At 34.0% G+C, this 18,627-nt stretch overlaps 1 protein-coding gene across 2 annotated transcripts; it reads right to left on the bottom strand.

Annotated features, from left to right (window-relative positions):
* Positions 1–3,908: 3,908 nt before the first annotated feature.
* Positions 3,909–18,555, bottom strand: LOC123688846 (farnesyl pyrophosphate synthase 1-like). Of its 2 annotated transcripts, none has more exons than XM_045627569.1 (4): positions 18,401–18,555; positions 11,589–11,901; positions 6,818–7,234; positions 3,909–4,378 (listed from the first exon to the last, which is right to left on the bottom strand). In XM_045627569.1, exons 1-4 carry the CDS (start codon positions 18,478–18,480, stop codon positions 4,028–4,030), a joined length of 1,161 nt encoding a protein of 386 aa, XP_045483525.1. In that variant the 5' UTR covers positions 18,481–18,555; the 3' UTR covers positions 3,909–4,027. The 2 variants fall into 2 exon arrangements, with proteins under 2 accessions (XP_045483525.1, XP_045483526.1); XM_045627570.1 differs by lacking the exon at positions 18,401–18,555 and adding an exon at positions 14,688–14,857.
* Positions 18,556–18,627: the final 72 nt, after the last annotated feature.

Genomic DNA, 18,627 nt, shown 5'->3' with positions numbered 1-18,627 from the left:
AATATTCATCGCACGTATATCTTCGCAAATTATGCAAGAGAAAACAAATCTAAAGCTCTTATTCCAATTTCCAGATTTCATAAGGTCTCCATTTTCTAGAAATGTATAATTGGCGCTTGAAAATTGTACATCCTGTATATAATCGTCAATCCCCACCTGTATACCTTCAAGAATTATGCAATTGAATGATAACCTATAGAGCCAACATGACAACTATAAGAAAAGTTTTCAGTTCTCCAGAGACATCTCGGAAATTGTACACTCTGTATAAACGTTATTCATCGCACGTATATCTTCGCAAATTATGTGAGAGAAATCTAACTTGAAATTTCAATTTTCAGATTTCATAAGTTTTCAATTTTACAGAAAAGCATAATTGGTGCTCGAAAATTGTACACCCTGTATAATATGGTCAATTTATCGAAAAACCTCCAATAGGCAACTTGAAAAAAAAACAATGTATAATCGTTATTCTTATATGTACTTTGAAAATCGGAAAAACATAATTATATGTGTATACTACGAAATCATTCACACAATAGACTAAACAAAAAATTGATCCATTTCAATAATCCGAAGCATTCACCGCCAAATAATATAAAAACTAATTAACTGAATTGATCATTATTTCTGGTTCGATCGACAATTAGAAATATTCTAGAAACGTCAATTGCCGCGGACGTTGCTAGGCCCGTTGCTACCCAATGACATCGTAGTATTTTCCTATTGGTCGTTCACGTCGACGTGAATCTGGAAATTCGTCGGGAAATTTCCCAAACTTTATCCGTTCATTCCCAGGTAATCCCGAAAAATCGGGAAACGGGAATATCCGCGGGAGTTAATTCGACATTTTCTCTTTCTTCCCGTACTTTTAGTTTTTCTCGTATCTCTCCCAGAGCCGAGAACACTCGACCGCAAAATCGGTCCAAAATCGTTCGATTTTCGTTGGGAGGAGCGCTTATAATTCCTTCAAGCTGATCTCAATCTTACTATGGAAATCGAATTAAAATCCGTACATATAGAGATAGATATAGGTACGTAGAGACAAATTTCAAAATATATATTTTTGTGTTCGGTTAACATTTTTTAAGAGTATACGCAATTTTTCATGGATTATACAAACACATTGATTTTAACTTCTTTATTCAGAGATCGTATTATATAAATTTCCATATTTGCATATGTAAATATAGCAGCATTCCTTCAACTAGGTAATAAAAATTACTTATTACTTATTATTTTTTCAGTTGATCTGTCCACTGCTATTCTTGTTTCTTTTGCTGCAACTGAATAACGCACTTGTGTTGACAGCTAGTATTTCATCGAATGGTGTAGGGATTGGATTACATTCCACCTATGATTCCTTTGATTCTCTATACCATCATAGACTGCATTATAATAGCTATAGCCCTTAGAATATAATACAGTTAAGGGTAAAGGTGGTTACATTTAAGAGGAATAAAGAACTTACGTTTTTCTCAAATTCCATTTTTTGAATATTTCTGAAAAATGGATGGAATTTCATTTCTCGAAATTTTTAGTATATTTTGAATTATTCGAAAATAACTGAATTTTCAATGACTTAAGAAACATGAAAAAATAAGGAATGATCAAATTCCATATTGTGTCCTGAAATGTAATGCGAATTTTATTGAATTTTGTATGGCCCGAAATATCCAATGGAACAGCTATAATTTTGTCACAAGATGTGTAATTTTAGTGCAGAATTTCATGTTGATCGCGTAACCCAAAACCATATAATTTCAAAAAAGAATATCGAAAAATTATAAAAAATTTTGCAATAAATAAAATAACAATTTTAAGCTTTGATCGAAATTCTATGTTGATTTCGTGAACGGAATCATAGAAAATTCGATTACAATATAAATGAAACAAATATTGATGCGGAACTGATTCGTAAAATTTTGTCTGAAAAAAGTAGTTACTAAATGTTTGAATTGTGATCACTTGAAGTATATTTTGGCGAGTCTTTCTCGAGCCAAGCTACGAGGTGCGCCCTCTACCAGATCGGTAGATGATATATTTTTTGAGACAGTGGCCGCTTATATTTTCCTCGAGAAATTTTTTCTTTGGTGGACCACTGGTAGTTTTAAAATTTTAAAAGGAAACCGTAATCATAATACTAAACTTTTTGATTTCTTGTAGTTTTTTGCCACTGATTTCGTGAAAAAATTTCAAAACTATTACACTCCGCAAAAGAATTAACGCAAATTATGGAAATCTCAAATTTATTCTCTTACCCCAGCCCATCGAAGGGCGCTTTTGGAATTTGCGAGAGAGCATATCCATTGGGAAGAGGCTGATTGGGAAAGAGTGCACTGAGCATATCTTTCATGTGGACGTCTGTATACAAGGGAACGTCGATCACAATGGTAGAGGCAGAATCTTGACTCATCTGTGAAGAGGACTCTTTCCCAATCAGCCTCTTCCCAATAGAAATGCTATCTCGGAAAATCCAAACGCGCCCTTCGATGGGCTGGGGTAAGAGCTGGGCCTCTTGCCGCGACACGAGGCCTTAAATCATATTCTCTGAGGCGATTTCTTATTGTGTGAGTGCTAATTTGCACCCCATGAGTTTGCTCAAGCTGATTTTGAAGGAGGCGAGCGGTTGCAAACCGTTGTCTCAACGAAGAAACTCTCAAGTAACGTTCTTGAATGGCAGTTGTTACCCGTGGTCTACCCTGTCCTGGTCTTCGGACATTCATACCTGTCTCCCTGAATCGCTGCAACATTCTGGACACATTTGTATAGGAAACTCCAAACCTTTCTGCAATTCTTGTTTATGTCCACCCTTCTTCTCGCAAAACTACCGCTTGGGCACATTCCTCTTGGGTCAAATTGCGTGTTTCGCGTTGCATAGCGATCGAGTGTAGAAAATCAAACGAAAGAAAAACTATTGATCACTAGAATTGATCGAGAATAACTGATTTCAGAATGGAGCCAATACATTCAAAATTTGATAATCTCATCTTTTTTTATTCCTGCTGGGGAAAAACATCTGTATTGAAGAAAAACGTTGAAAGTGGATAACATATGCATGCATAATTCTGATAAAAATAATTATCATTGAGAACACCTCCAGTTGTAGAATAAATTTGAGATTTCCATAATGTGCATTAATTCTTTTGCGCAGTGTATTTCGAAATCCTCGGGAAAATTCAAACTATCTCTATAGGTGAATATGAGGTAGGTAAAAGAGATCTTGGAAATTCCAGCAATAATACAAGAAAAATATTTGAATGCGTCGAGATTTTAAAATTGCATTGAATAACAACGTACTTTTTTGGTTTCTTCATATCAACAAGTTGTACCTGAATTCACATGAATACATATTAGACCATTTGTAAAACCTTCATGGATGATGACGAATTTTTGAAACCAGTAAAAATCAAGCTTTCAAAAAATGGCACTGGAATCTAGTGTTTCTATTTAAAAAACATAACTTTGGTTCATAGCTTCGTGATTAAAAATCCAGCTAAAAAGATGAACACGTCACTGGATTGTACGTAAAAAAGTGCTTGTATAATGTTTTGATTTCAGAGCTTTATCATCACTATTAGCGGAGATATAACTTTTTTCGATATCGTCATTTTTCCAATTTTCGCTTGTTACAGACAGATAACCAAAAAACAACACGTGGTATAAACTCCTCTTAAGATTAAAGGAGTTCATAAGGTTTGTTAAGTTGAGTCCGTCCTTATCCTCATCCTTTATAACGATGTTTTTTTGAATTTCTTCTTGTTTTTGTGATACCATAGCGTTATGTAACTGTTTCCAAAAGCGTCCTACTAAGAATATTTTATTATAGTCAAACTTATTTCTTTTGCCAAATTCAAGGTGAAATATTTGTAAATTGTTACAAAATATAACAAAAATGAAAAGTTCAGTTTAGTAGTAGTAACAGTTCTTTATTACCCGTAAACAAACAAATGGCCATCGACCTAAGGTCCTTCAGCCTAGTTCAGTTTATTTTTCGATTTAAAATAAAATTACAATTGAATTTTTGTTATTTGAATGGAGGAACCCCAATCAAGCCAAAACTCTGGACATATGCAATTTTCTCAATCAGAGTGCGCGAGAATCCGTGTGGTATCTTCTGGATTTCTTCAGATACTTTTTCTAAATACTCTTCTTCCTGCTTATAGTATTCTCCTAAAATATCGAGTTCATCATATATTTCTTTAACTGCAGCAATACATTCTGGATCTCGTTTTCCATAATTATTTCTCAGCCTTTTCATTTGGGAGTCGCTTGCTTTTCGTTGGGCCATTGCTATGAGGTAGGTAATTCTGTTATCTCCAATATCTTTGCCGCTTTTGCCAGCCAAATCTTCTCCATAAATATCGAGCAAATCATTCTGGAAAAGTAGATTGCAAAAATTGAATTATAGTTTCTTATACAAGGTTTTCCAATAAAGGTTTCATTTTGAATAGCTCTAATCCAGGACCGTCGCAAGCCAAACTGCCGCCCTAGGAAGAGACCCATTTTGCCGCCCTAACTAACTCAGCAGAATGCTAAAAACTAATATTGGATAATCGGGGTCCAGCGCCTGTTTAAGCGTTTCTACCGTTCTATTTTTTATGGATTCAAATTTTAATCCAATAGAGTATTTAGGATAATTGGAATGTAATAAACAATATAAACGTGCTCAACTGAATTCTTGTCGTGTTGACTTGTTACGTAAATTACTATTTTCGGTAACCGTCCGGGAAGTTCTCACTGCCCGGACGCTTTTTGTCTGAGAAAGTAGCATTTCCCGGCCTAGTCCGGAAAGTACGTACTTCCCGGATTAGGCCGGAAAAGAATCACGTCGTCACGTGCTGACAATGGTGGAAACACCACAAATTTGAAGATATAGATAATTCAATTGAAAACAAAATTAAAATTGCCAAGACCATTCAAAAATCATCAGAAGTAAACGATCGATGTCAAACGGAGACTTTACCGTCTTGTTCTGGCTTCAACAAAAGGAATTTAAATATACCAGGCATTTCAAACAAATTGAATCTTTTCAATATTAGTAATTGCTCGAATTTTAATATAAATAAGAATTGGAATGTTTGTGCTAATATGTGGTATTTTCTGTTCGGTTTAATTTAAATAAGAATTAAAATGTGCACTGCGCAAAAAAATTAACGCACATTATGGAAATCTCAAATTTGTTCTCAATGATAATTATTTTTATCAGAATTATGCATGCATATGTTATCCACTTTCAACGTTTTTCTTCAATACAGATGTTTTTTTCCATCAGGAATAAAAAAAGATGAGATTATCAGATTTTGAATGTATTGGCTCCATTCTGAAATCAGTTGTTCTCGATCAATTCTCGTGATCAATAGTTTTTCTTTCGTTTGATTATCTACACTCGATCGCTATGCAACGCAAAACACGCAATTTGACTCAAGAGGAATGTGCCCAAGCGGTAGTTTGCGAACAGAAGGGTGGACATACACAAGAATTGCAGAAAGGTTTGGAGTTTCCCATACAAGTGTGTCCAGAATGTTGCAGCGATTCAGCTCCCTGAATCGCTGAAGGTATGAATGTCCGAAGACCAGGACAGGGTAGACCACGGGTAACAACTGCCATTCAAGAACGTTACTTGAGAGTTTCTTCGTTGGGACAACGGCAACCGCTCGCCTCCTTCAAAATCAACTTGAGCAAACTCATGGGGTGCAAATTAGCACTCAGACAATAAGAAATCGCCTCAGAGAATATGATTTAAGGCCTCGTGTCGCGGCAAGAGGCCCAGCTCTCACCCCAGCCCATCGAGCATATCCATTGGGAAGAGGCTGATTGGGAAAGAGTTCTCTTCACAGATGAGTCTAGATTCTGCCTCTACCATTGTGATCGACGTTCCCTTGTATACAGACGTCAACATAAAAGATATGCTCAGTGCAATTTCCTGAATACTACTGGTTTCGGGGGAGGTGGTCGTTGATAATGGAGCTATGAATGCTGATAGGTATATAAGGAACATTCTTGAAGAGCATGTAGTGCCATTTGCCCCATACATTGGTGAAAATTTCATTTTATGGACGATAATGCCAGACCCCATCGTGCGCGCATCGTTCAGGAGTACCTTGAAGAGGTTGAAGTCTCTCGAATGGAATGGCCAGCAAGAAGTCCAGATCTTAATCCGATTGAGCCGGTTAGGGACAACCTTAATAGAAGGCTGAGAAGTTCAGAAAATCATCCAGCTACTCTTAATGACTTAGGAATCCAACTCAGAGAAATTTGGGAAGGATAAGATCAGAACATTTTAGGATCACTCATTTTGGGTATGAACCATCGTTGCCGAGCTGTAATTAAAGCAAGGGGTGGAAATACCAAGTATCAAATCACTTATCAGCATTTCAGTATTTTGAAAATTGTTTATTTCCCTTCTTTCACATAAGATTCGGTGAAATCCAGAATTTTTCTTCCATTTAATGTGTCTTGTTTCGTTCAAAACCTTCCCGAGAGAACATAAAAAATAAGTTATAAAGTCAATGTAGAGTTAACTTTCATTAAAATTGAGATTTTCAGAATGTGCGTTAATTTTTTTGCGCAGTGTATATAAAAGAAATGAGGGGTCTTATTGATTTGTTATTCTACACGGTCGCCGAAAAAATATTGTACGCAACACGCGCCTCAAATGGTTTTTTTGGACTCACAGACTTCCAGGACTCGCTTACGCTCGTCCTAGAATTTTGTCTATTCGTCCAAAAAACCCTATTTTCCGGACTTGTTACGTAAATTACTATTTCATTACAAAAATGATCACTATACTCGGTAGACTAGGAATAATACTTACTTGAGTATGATATAAATATCCCAAATAGAAAAATATTTTTTTCGCTTGCTCATTCAATTCGAATTCCTTGTTAGCGAGTAAAGTGGTGAGCAAAAGAGGCTGTACTGAAATATAATATCCACATTTCATTTCTGAAATCTCGTCACATCTCTCCAACGTGAAATCATCGAAATTTTTCGTTTCAAGTTCTAAAACTAAAGAAAGTGGAATCTCAAGTGGGAAAATAGTCTCTAGCAATTGAGGGTATTTAGGATGATGTTGGAAGTATTTCTTCATTATTCTTTTTACAAGGGTATAAACCACTATCATGTCACCAACTGCCGCCTTCGTTCCTTCCATGTGGTACCAAGTAGGCTTGCCTCGCCTATTCTCATGATCATCTATAATATCATCCATAATCGTGTTCCCTTGATTGTACTGTAACAAATAATTAATTTAATATATATAATAGTAGGAATGTGGTCGTGCGGTTTTGGGATAGGCTATAGCCATTTGAGTTAAATTTTCGCAGGAACTTTCCAAGTTAAGCTAAACAATAGATTTACAGTGTTATGGTGGGTTTATGCATTATTCCTAAGAACTAAGACTAAACCTAAGAACTAAGAATTGAACGCTTACAAATCAATGATGGCGTTTATGAAGTTTACCTAAGAACTAAGAACCAACACTAGCACTAGAAAGTTGATTAACTTTTAACTAGTAGTACCAGTTTCTATCATTTTATGTTCGGTTATTCGTGTTTATCGATGAAAAGTATTAGGTGTATCTGAAAAAATTAAATTTAATTTTTTCACAATCAATATCAATGTCAAAGAAAGAACAAATAGAAAGTAGTTCGAGCACGTGCGCATGCCTTAACTAAGAACTAACAAGAGAGTGCATAAACGCCACTGAATTCTATGGTTTTGTTGTTAGTCCTTAGTTCTTAGGAATGGTGCATTAACCCAACAACAGATGAGGTGTTAATGAGAGGAATCCATGAGCCATCAGATCTGTAAAAAATACTTTTGAAAAGTATCTACAAAATACTTTCTACATCTACAGAAGCTGAGGTTATTTTATTTATTAATGTAGGTTTACAGGGAGTCCCGGGAAGAGTGCGACAAACGAATACCATGGATTAAAGTCATCAAGGAGGACCCGTATCAAGAGGTTTCAATCGCCTGAGTGCCTTCGTTTGGGATATACAGGATGATGTTCATCTTACGAGTGAAATTTTACAGTTCAATAACTCTTTAAGTAATCGACTGAATGATTTCAAATTTTGAAGTTTTGTTACCCTTTCCTATCGCCTTCCTTTAATATTTCTGAATTCGAGTAAATCAGATCCGGACTAGGAAAATTTCAGACTTTTCCTATTTTCGTGAATATTGGATCAACCTGTACGTGAGCATTATGATTTTTTTCCGTTTTCGGAACCGCAAAGAATCAATTCATTATAAAAATTCTAAATCTCGGCTTGGCACGGTCATATAGGGTGATCAATAAACATTCCCTTATGAGTGACATTTTTTTAGTTCAATAACTTTTCAACAAAATCACCGAATAATTTCAATTTTTGAAGTTTTGTCGCCCTTTACTATCGCCTTCCTTCAATATTTCTGAAATCGAGTAAATCAGATCCGGACTAGGAAAATTTAAGACCTATTCTATTTTCTTGAATATTGAATCATCCTGTATGTTGATGTCATGATTTTTTTCGTTTTCGTAATCACAAAGAATTAATTCATAATAAAAATTTCAAATCTCTGCTTGGCGTCATTATTCAGGGTGATCAATAAACATTTCTTCATGAAAGAAATTTCATAGTTTAATATATCTTGAATTTATCGGTAGAATTATCTCGAAAATTGAAGTTCTTTTACCCTTCACGAATGTCTCACCTGAATTTTCCTCAAATTATTCAGGAAAACTTTCAATCAACAAGCTGGATAAAGAAGAGAACAAAAACAGCAAATAAATTGAAAATATTTGATCTTGAAAACATTTAATCAAAAATAAAATATTTTCGGTTCAGCAGATATTGTTCGAAATGATATTCCTCCATTTTAATGCATTTTTGAGCACGTTGGTATGATGTTTCACAGATTTCGATATCTTATTGGTTTGAATCGGTTGTACTTCTTTCATGAGGGAATGTTTATTGGTCACCCCGTATGACGGTGGCAAGCTGAGTTTTAGAATATTGATTATGAATAAATTCGTTGTGGTTACGAAAACGAAAAAAAATATGATATTGACGTACAGAGTGATCCAATATTCAAAAGTCTAATATTTTGTTAGTCTGGATCTGATTCATTCGATTTCAGAAATATTAAAGGAAGGCGATAGGAAAGAGTGACAAAACTTCAAAATTTGAAATTATTCAGTCGATTAGTTAAAGAGTTATTGCACTGTAAAATTTCACTCATAAGATGAACATCACCCTGTATATCCCCAACGAAGGCACTCAGGCGATTGAAACATCTTGATACGGATCCTCCATGATGACCTTAATTTATGGTATTCGTTTGTCGCATTATTGCCGGGACACCCTGTATACTGTAGTTATTCTTTGATAAAAATGAAAAAACAGCTGACATGTAAGGAGCTTGTCTTTCAAACAAAAATCTTCAGTTAAAACTTCCTGGTCTGTGGCATGTCACAAAAATATTCAGCGCAATGTTATTCATTATGTTTTCGGAATAAATTTGGTTAAGAAACTGAAAAGCATATAAAAATAATAAACGCATTCTCAGAAGGTTCGATTTTTCCTGTTCAGTATGAGATATTACATACGCAGGGTCAGTATTTGATTTGTACATAAATTTTAACAGTAGGTACTTGAGGTCAAAAGAAACACTTTTGTCCTTCACCATTTTTGCCGATTCGATTTTTTTTTCCACTTAGTATAGTGGGCGTTCTGGAGTTGACCGGAGTTTGATGGAATTTTATGTTCGGAATGGATATCATATCAATAAAAAACTATATTTCAAAAATCATTTCCTTCCAAAAAAACCATTTGGGAGATATAACTGAAATAGTAATTTACGTAACAAGTCCGGAAAATAGGGTTTTTTTGGACGAATAGACAAAATCTGAAGTCTGTGAGTCCAAAAAAACCATTTTCGGGCGTGTTGCGTACAATATTTTTTCGGCAACCATGTAAAATAACACTATCGCTGCTGCTTTCCATTTTTTATTGCGATTGGGATCAAAAAACGTGCAAATTTTTGACAACTAATTTCATATGAACTGTCAGCCGTTATCTCGGTTGCTATGGATTCTATGATTCTTTTCCGGCCTAGTCCGGGAAGTACGTACTTTCCGGACTAGGCCGGGAAATGGTACTTTCTCAGGGAAAAAAGCGTCCGGGAAGTGAGCACTTCCCGGACGGTTGCCGAAAAAATAATTTTTTTTATGGATTTTCAACCGAGCCGAATCGGAAAATAGTAATTTACGTAACAAGTCCGGAAAATAGGGTTTTTTTGGACGAATAGACAAAATTCCAGGACGAGCGTAAGCGTACTTTCCGGACTAGGCCGGGAAATGCTATTTTCTCAGAGAAAAAGCATCCGGGAAGTGCTAACTTCCCGGATGCCGGTTGCCGAAAAAAGTGTTTTTTTATCTCAGAAATGCTAAAATATATGTACAAGTCAACTACTCACCATGTATTCACAAATATACAGGGTCATTCCGGAGGAGACCGTCAGATTTAAGAATGGTCAGATGGCTCATGGTTGGAAAATTGAGACTCTAAAGCCAGGGTGATTTGCTCGATTCGACCGATTCTGCTTTGAATAATAATTTATGTATGGCTTTTTCAATTTGCAATTTGCAGTAGATATGAATGAATATCGGCTGTCCCAAATTCGTTGTCTACTAAGGGGATCTTTATTCTGAGATACTTTGAGCTGGAAGAAATTGAATGGCACATTTTCGAGCTTCATTTTTAGTGAATTATATTGGTAAAAACCTAGATCAACCACTTGGTTGATCTAGGTTTTTACCAATTACCAATTACTGAACCAATCTGAACATCTGAAGATCACAGATTACCATAGGAAGGCACTTGCCTTCCTATGGTAATCTGTGATCTTCAGATAATCAGAATATTCGATGGATACCAAGATCTCCAGATTTGACATCGTTAGATGTTTGCTCAATTCAATGGTGTTTAATCCGGAGGCTTTTGTGGCCACCGAATATTCCAAATATCTGAAGTTTACAGATTATCATAGATAGGCACTTGATTGATTTGCCATAATGATAACCATATATCTTCATTCAGTATTTGTTCTCATTAATCTAGATTGATGTGCAAATAAAGTAATTGTATGAAGATTTTATTCAGAATATGAGTAATTAAATATTAATTTTAAAAACTATTTCAGGACTTAGGAACAGCTTTGCATTATTGGACGATGAAGCATTACTTAATAATTCAGAATATGCTCAATGTCTTGGGGCGAAATTTTAATATTGTACTTCTTTTTAAAAAAATTCTCAGAAAACCGGACGTAGACCACAAAAAATTAAAAACACTTGAATAATGACTAACTATGGTAGAATATGAAACGGATAGAGAAGTTTTGGAAACGCAATATACAGGGTATTTTTAAACCTGCACAATAACAACCTGGCATTTTGAAAAAATTATAAGAATTCATTCAAATTGTACTACACTGGAAAATTTCATCACAATTAAATTAATGCAAAAATTTGTTTGGAAGTATCCCATAGATACATTAATTCTCTATATACGAAAAAACCACGAGAGTCGTTTTCTTACCAGTTCCAGACACCAACATAATTTGTACATTTCCTGCATCTTTTCCGGTGAAAATGTCCCATGATGTTCCTCAATAGCTTTGTATGTGAAAATCATTACATGTTGGCGCAGACGTTTTCCTGCAGGAAGCATATATTCCAGAAATCTTTTCATTCTTTGGTTACATGGTGGGTGATATAACATAACTTCTGAAGATGTTACATCTTCCACGAATTTTGGCATATATGCCATGAAAGCATCCATATCTTTTTGTGGAAGAAATTTCATATCATGGTGATTATAAATTTTCTTTTTTGAAACGGTGGAGTAGTACCTGGAATACAATTTTAGTTTTCTGAATAATTGGGATTGGAAAAATTTTACAGTTCACACATCGAATTGAGCACGTGGGTAAAGCGAATGAAAGAATAACCTTTTGTCAAAAAAATTGTTATTTATGCAACAAGTGCAAAAAGTGAATGTTTATTGCACTCGACGTGCAATAAACAATTTTTGCACGAGTTGCATACAACATTTTTTCTACGTTCATGCAAAAAGCAAAAAATGATTCATTGAGGTGCGGCACTAGGTGTAGGAAAATGAAAAGCGCAACTTGAATACTTTATTATTAATATCGATTTGCATTGAAACAGGAACTAATACGTTACGAACAATTTTACTCAAACTTTATTTTACCCTCAATGTTGAAAGTGAATGAACAATTGGTGCAATTTTCAATATGAATATTTCGTAGTGAATTACTTTTTAAATCCACTTCTTGATTTGTTACTGCTGTAAACGTATTAGTACTTGGTAACTGTACAGTACATCGTTATTTCCTTCAGGCTAGAATATTTGTTTGTCATGATGACAGCACGTTGTCATGATGACAGCACGTAGAATGACAGATGAGTGCAAAGTGCAATAAAGAACTTGTTTTTCTACTAAATATAGTTCAATAAAGTTTTGCTTTTTGCATGAATGTAGAAAATGAAATGAAAATACACTCTTTGGGAATTTATTTCTCAAAAAACAATGTCGTTCAAGACACTTTACATACTAAAATTCCTGATGACGGCTTCGCAAGTATGCTACGTGATGTCTTTCGTTACAGTTCATGTGTGTAACGAGGTCGTGGGAGGTCTAGGTCTTAACATTCAAAATAGAAATGTTCTTATCTCAATGAATCTAATGAATTTCTATTTTCTAATCTGAGGAACAATTTTGAGGCTATAACTTTCCCTAAGAAGATTGTATTTACTACAACTTTCAAATACGCAATTGAGTGTTATGGAATTTTTGAAATAAATCCATGACCTTTAGCTTCCCAAATTTATTGAATTAATTCTCGCGACACTAATGTAATAGTAGCAATCAATTTGATATCAAATTCAAACTAATACAAACCACATCCTAGATATATTGAGCATTTTTAATTTCCTTCTATAAAACATTGCTCTAAGAAGAATATAATTAGAAATAACTAGAAACAATCTCATCATTTTGTTGACAGAATTATAAATTCTAGAAATGTAAAAAAAATAACATTAACGTGAAATCACGAACTTTTTCGTGCTCGTTCATGCATGGGCCAATTGTACCCATGGATACCATATTTAGATTGAATTGTACTCAAATATGTTTGGTGTAAGAAAGTGTACTCTAGAGAATGTTTTAATTTTGGTCAGAAAACTTATAATAATAATAATAAGTATTTGTTGTCTAAAAGGCGAAACTGGCTCATGAATGAAAAAGAGCTGAAGAGCTGGAGACTCCACTTTAGTGCTTTTCTCAGTCATATTCTATATTCTGCTTGAATTTTACCCGAATCTTGGAATTGGTATGCAATACCACGGGTGTAGAAATGGGGGGTACTGGGGGTAATTACCCCCCTCAAGATTTCTGAATCAACATATCGCGAATTCTCGCAAAGACGAAGAACAAACATTTTTCCATAAGATGAACCAATAATCATTTAACTCTTCTTCAAAATCCACACGCCAATAAAAAATCATTCTCGTCACAAAATATCAATAGTGTAGTTATCAAAGAACTGAACTGAGCAATTCGCATAGAAGTATGCAACATGATTGCAGATGTTTATAAAAAAGTTTTTGATTTTCTAGAAGCGACCATATTAAAATTTCTTGTGCAAATGTATAATTATAGAGCAAGAACCCAAGACGGCCAGACATCGTCATTTTATAAAAGCTGAAAGTTCTTCTGTGCATGTTCCCTTCACAGGTAAAGACGACCAGCGACTATAGAGTTATGGTTACTTTGGCAGGTGACAGTTAGTAATGGTGAATAAACATAGTATCTATAAGGAATTCCTTATACTATGGTATAAAATAGTAACTTAAATTCCTTAAAGTATAAAGCTCAGTTTTAAAAAAATTTTCTTCGCGATAACTTTAGAAAACTCGTCATTCATTGCCAAACACTTATGACAGTTGCTACCCCCTGCCAGAAACTTCTTAACTGTAAAAAATTGAAAACGATTAAATATTTTTTATATGTGATAATACTTTTTTTCGTGTTTTATAATATTAAAATAACATTTTTTACTTTATATAACAAGGCTATGAACATCAAAATATTATTTAAATGGATATATTAAAGGACGCAATCGCAGGAGATGAAAAATGTCAAATTCAAAAAAGCACAGAATAAATTGCTTTTGAAATCAAAAAGCGATGGGGGCGAGGATTTTCCTCAACAATTCTTCGCACAAAAATTATTAACGAGTTACGTTACTTTTCTGGCCCGCTCTATATTGAATTTAGCTTTTATACCATAACGAGAGTATAATTGAATCTATAAAAGTTTAGGAGTATCTGGCAGGGGGTAGCAACTGTCACAAATATAAAAAATTGAGCTTTATACTTCAATGAATTTAAGGCAATATTTTATACACATTTACTACCTGTTATCTGGAAAAGTAACCACAACCCAAACTCTATGCACGAAAAACTTTCAGCTTTTATAAAATAAATAGCTCTTGGGCTATTATAATTTCAAGCTTCAAAGCTCCTCGGATTTAAAGTTTTACGAACATACGTAACATGTTATAGGTCATCATAATAACAAACACCTCTGTACAAAAGATGTGTTACTTACCCTGCTGAAGGGAGGACATGTTTTCGTGCGTAGATCAATCCCACGTCACTGATTTTTTTCAACATTATTAACCACGGAAAAAGGACTGACTTCAATCAGTAATAAATAGAGAATACTACTGAATAAAGACTGCCCACTTGATTCTACTTTTTTCGAAGACTCATAGTAGTAAAAAGCAGGCATTTCATTGCATTATTCGTATCGATCCTGAATTCATAAGATCTAAATTTTTGAGCTGAAGGACGTTTTAAGGAATTCAGTGGCGTTCTGGGAATTCGATTTCTACATTCTGTTATTTCTATAGGGAGATTCACCGCGATTGTCTTTCAGACGTTTATGGAAAACTAATCATAATTTTATGTTGAAAATTCGCATATTGAGGTCTTCATAAAATATTTTCACTTCTCTACAACTTCCGGTTATACCGGAAACAGACTACTACTGCCTTATTTCAAAGGGCACACCAAGTATATTATTATATCATCAGATAGCTTTTTTGATGACAATTTCAGCAATACCTCAGGTAAAAACTCAAAGGTTCATTAGTTAATGGAATTCTTATGAAAAGAAGGTGGCTACGAGGACTCGCATTTTTTCGAATATTTCTGCAGGAAGAGTTATTTCGAAAAAACTTTTTTATTTACGATTTTGAAAATACGTAGTATTATAAGACTGTTTGCGGTTTGGACCAAAAATGTACAGAGCGTTCATCAGAAGACAGAAGATCATGAACTTGGACAACTCGAACTCATCCATTCCGGTATAACCGGAAGTTGTAGAGAAATGAAAATATTTTAGGGAGAAAGATCATTGTCTCAAAACCCAATATGCGAATTTTCAGCACGAAGTTATGATTAGTTTTCCATAAATGTCTAATAGGCCATTATAATACTTATATATAAAATATTTCCAATAAAAATGGTTGCAATTTGCAACTGAAAAGTACTGCATAGGATGATTTGGTACCTACTTTTGTATTTTATAATAATTCCTACATATTGATAGAAAGTATACAATACATATTAGGCTCAAGGTGTCAAATCCGAAGTTATTCTTTCTGAAAAATAAATGAAATTCATCACAAAATTTTTGGGCTAGTTGTAAATATTGCATTTCGTTCTATATAAATGATAACGTGCGTTCAATTGCGTTAATTATATGTCAAGTTTTCGAAGAATGAATTTTTGAAGGTCGTTTCTCTTGATGTTGAACCTAAAAAATTGATAATATTTTAGATTATCGGTATGTCTACTCATTTTGGTATGTTATTTATTATAACCTTTGATACCGTTCAAGGAAAAAATGAAAAATACATTACCCAGTTATATTTCTGGATGTAATATATATTGGAATATTTCCGAGTCATTTATTTTATTGAAAACTTCTAATATTATCTTATCCTATAACTTGTGACGTGAAGGTGACGCTTCTTCATTCTTGCGCCAATTGCACCTTTGAAGACTACAGAATTGTACAAATGTATATGTGGTCTCCAAGGGCGTAATCGTTCTTACTTCACGCCAGTGCTTTCTTCATATTTTTTCGATATTCTTATGAAATTTTGTTGGATTCTGATAACTTGATCAACACGAAATTTTACATACAGCTAAAAATGATATTTTATATTCAATTGTAAAATCTCTACTACCTGTATGGGACTGTTGTGAAGAAATTATCGTGTAGTTTTTTTTCGATATTTCGCTTGAATTTGTTTTGATGGAGCTATTAACAAAATATTTAAGGGGGAATTATACACCATAATTTTAGGTTCTGTTCGAGCTTATTTATTAACTTATTACGGAATTTTTTGCTCTTCAGATTACCGAGATATCGTCGGTATTATTGGATTCATCCCATACCGGCAGTAGGTGAAAAAAGCAAATCGAACATGTATATTATGGAAAAGCTGATTACACCATAATTTCAGGCTCTATTCAAAAAAATGTATTACCCTATTACGAGATATTTTGCTCTCCAGGTTAAAGAGGTATTCTGGGTACAACTAGATTTATCCCATACCGGTAGTAGGTGAAAAATGCAAATCGAATATGTATATGAAAATCCGATTACACATATTCGATTTGCATTTTTCACCCACTACTTCACTACTTGACAACATATCCTCGGTTCTACTACATTCATTCTATACCAGTAGTACCAGGATATCTCGTTAACCTGAAGAGCAAAAAATTTCGTAATAGGACAAGAAATTATCTTGAATAGAGCCTAAACTTATTGTGTAATCAGATTTTCCATATACATATCTGATCTACATTTTCCACTTACTACCGGTATGGGATGAATCTAGTAGTATCCAGAATACCTCTTTAAAGCAAAATATTTCGTAATAGGGTAATAAATTTGTTTGAATATTAACTATAGATACTCGACATTAAAATAACGCATTCTCAAACTGAAATTCCTAGAATGGTATTCTCAATTTAGGGTTGAGGTATTACTAGAAGTTTTCATATCTATTTGTTCTGTGCAGTTCTCCTTATAATTTTGTTTTTGTATTGAATCGAACCTTTTTTGCAGTATAATATCTTTGGATTGATTCCGAATTGTTTATATTCAGCAATTGATAGATTCTCTGAAAGCACTTTCCAGTCACTCCGATAATTAAATGTAATTCATCTAATATACGTTTGGTGAAGGAAATAAAAAATGGTTTTCAGTCGTGTATGTGTAGAATTTCGAAAACAATCGATACTTGCCTAACATCCAGAAATACTTGATATAAAGAATATAAATAAAATCGTAGAAGGTATGAATATCTCTTGTTTTTCATTTTCACTGTATAAAGAAAGAAAGAAGAAGAAAGAAAATTTATTCAGAAGTAGGTAACAGAAAATCATTCAAAATTTTGTACAATGATCACAACTATAATAATTTTAAAATAAAAGAGTACACAATGAAGTATGTAATGCCTGGGAACAGACAGCGTTGAAACCTATGGAAGGAGCAGCAGCAAAAAAGGCGAAATTAGCGATCGAATGTGGAAGTATCGATATAAATGGTATACACCTTCAATAACGGTAGTTTGTGATGGTAGTTGGGCTAAACGATCATATCGAAACGGGGGAAATTATAATTCACTCTTCGAAGTAGCTACAATTGTTGGGATGAAAACTGGAAAAATTTTATACATGAGTGTGTAAAATAAGTATTGCATAATATGTCAAAGAGCCGAAACTAGAAATGAAAGACCAACAGAGCATACATGCTATAAAAATTGGAATTCATCTTCGACAGCCATGGAAGACAGCATAATTGCTGAAGGATTTTGTTCCAGTTTATACCTATGTACAACTTGATATACATTAAAATGATTGCCGATGGGGACAGTAGTTATTACAAAAAAATTCTTGATAGTAGACCTTATGAACATTGTACAGTTCAGAAAATAGAATGTACCAATGATTTACTGAGGAATTACTGTAACAAATTACGAGAACTCTCGACAGCACGTGGTATTCTAGGGCCATTGAAGAATGTGATCAGCAAAAATATTTTACGATGCAGAACGGCTTTATTAAAATCTGTACAATTCAGAAAAGGAAAAAACGCATGAAAAGAGAAAATCACTCTTTTGAAGATGAATATTATTGATAGCGTCAGTCATATATTTGGTGAACATAAGAAATGTGCCAAATTAGAATTAGAATTCCTGAAATACTTTTTCAATGTACAAAAATTAAATAATAACTTACCCTATTGATGGAAAAATATTGTTTGGTGTATATTTCAAACGTTTAGCAAAACCAAGGATGTTAACAGAATTTTTCAGCATTTTTGCAGGAGAAAAAATGGTGAATTGTCTTAGAAATGAAAAGTACTCATAGTATGGCAACTTTATCTGTTTATATTTTCCAGGCGTATTATTGCTAATTAAGTGCCATTTTACATTTACCTAGATAATACCATGTAAAATTTGATA

Source organism: Harmonia axyridis, chromosome 1 (genome assembly GCF_914767665.1).
Source record: "Harmonia axyridis chromosome 1, icHarAxyr1.1, whole genome shotgun sequence".
NCBI classification, from domain to species: domain Eukaryota; kingdom Metazoa; phylum Arthropoda; class Insecta; order Coleoptera; family Coccinellidae; genus Harmonia; species Harmonia axyridis.
This window is presented reverse-complemented; position numbering and strand designations above follow the sequence as displayed.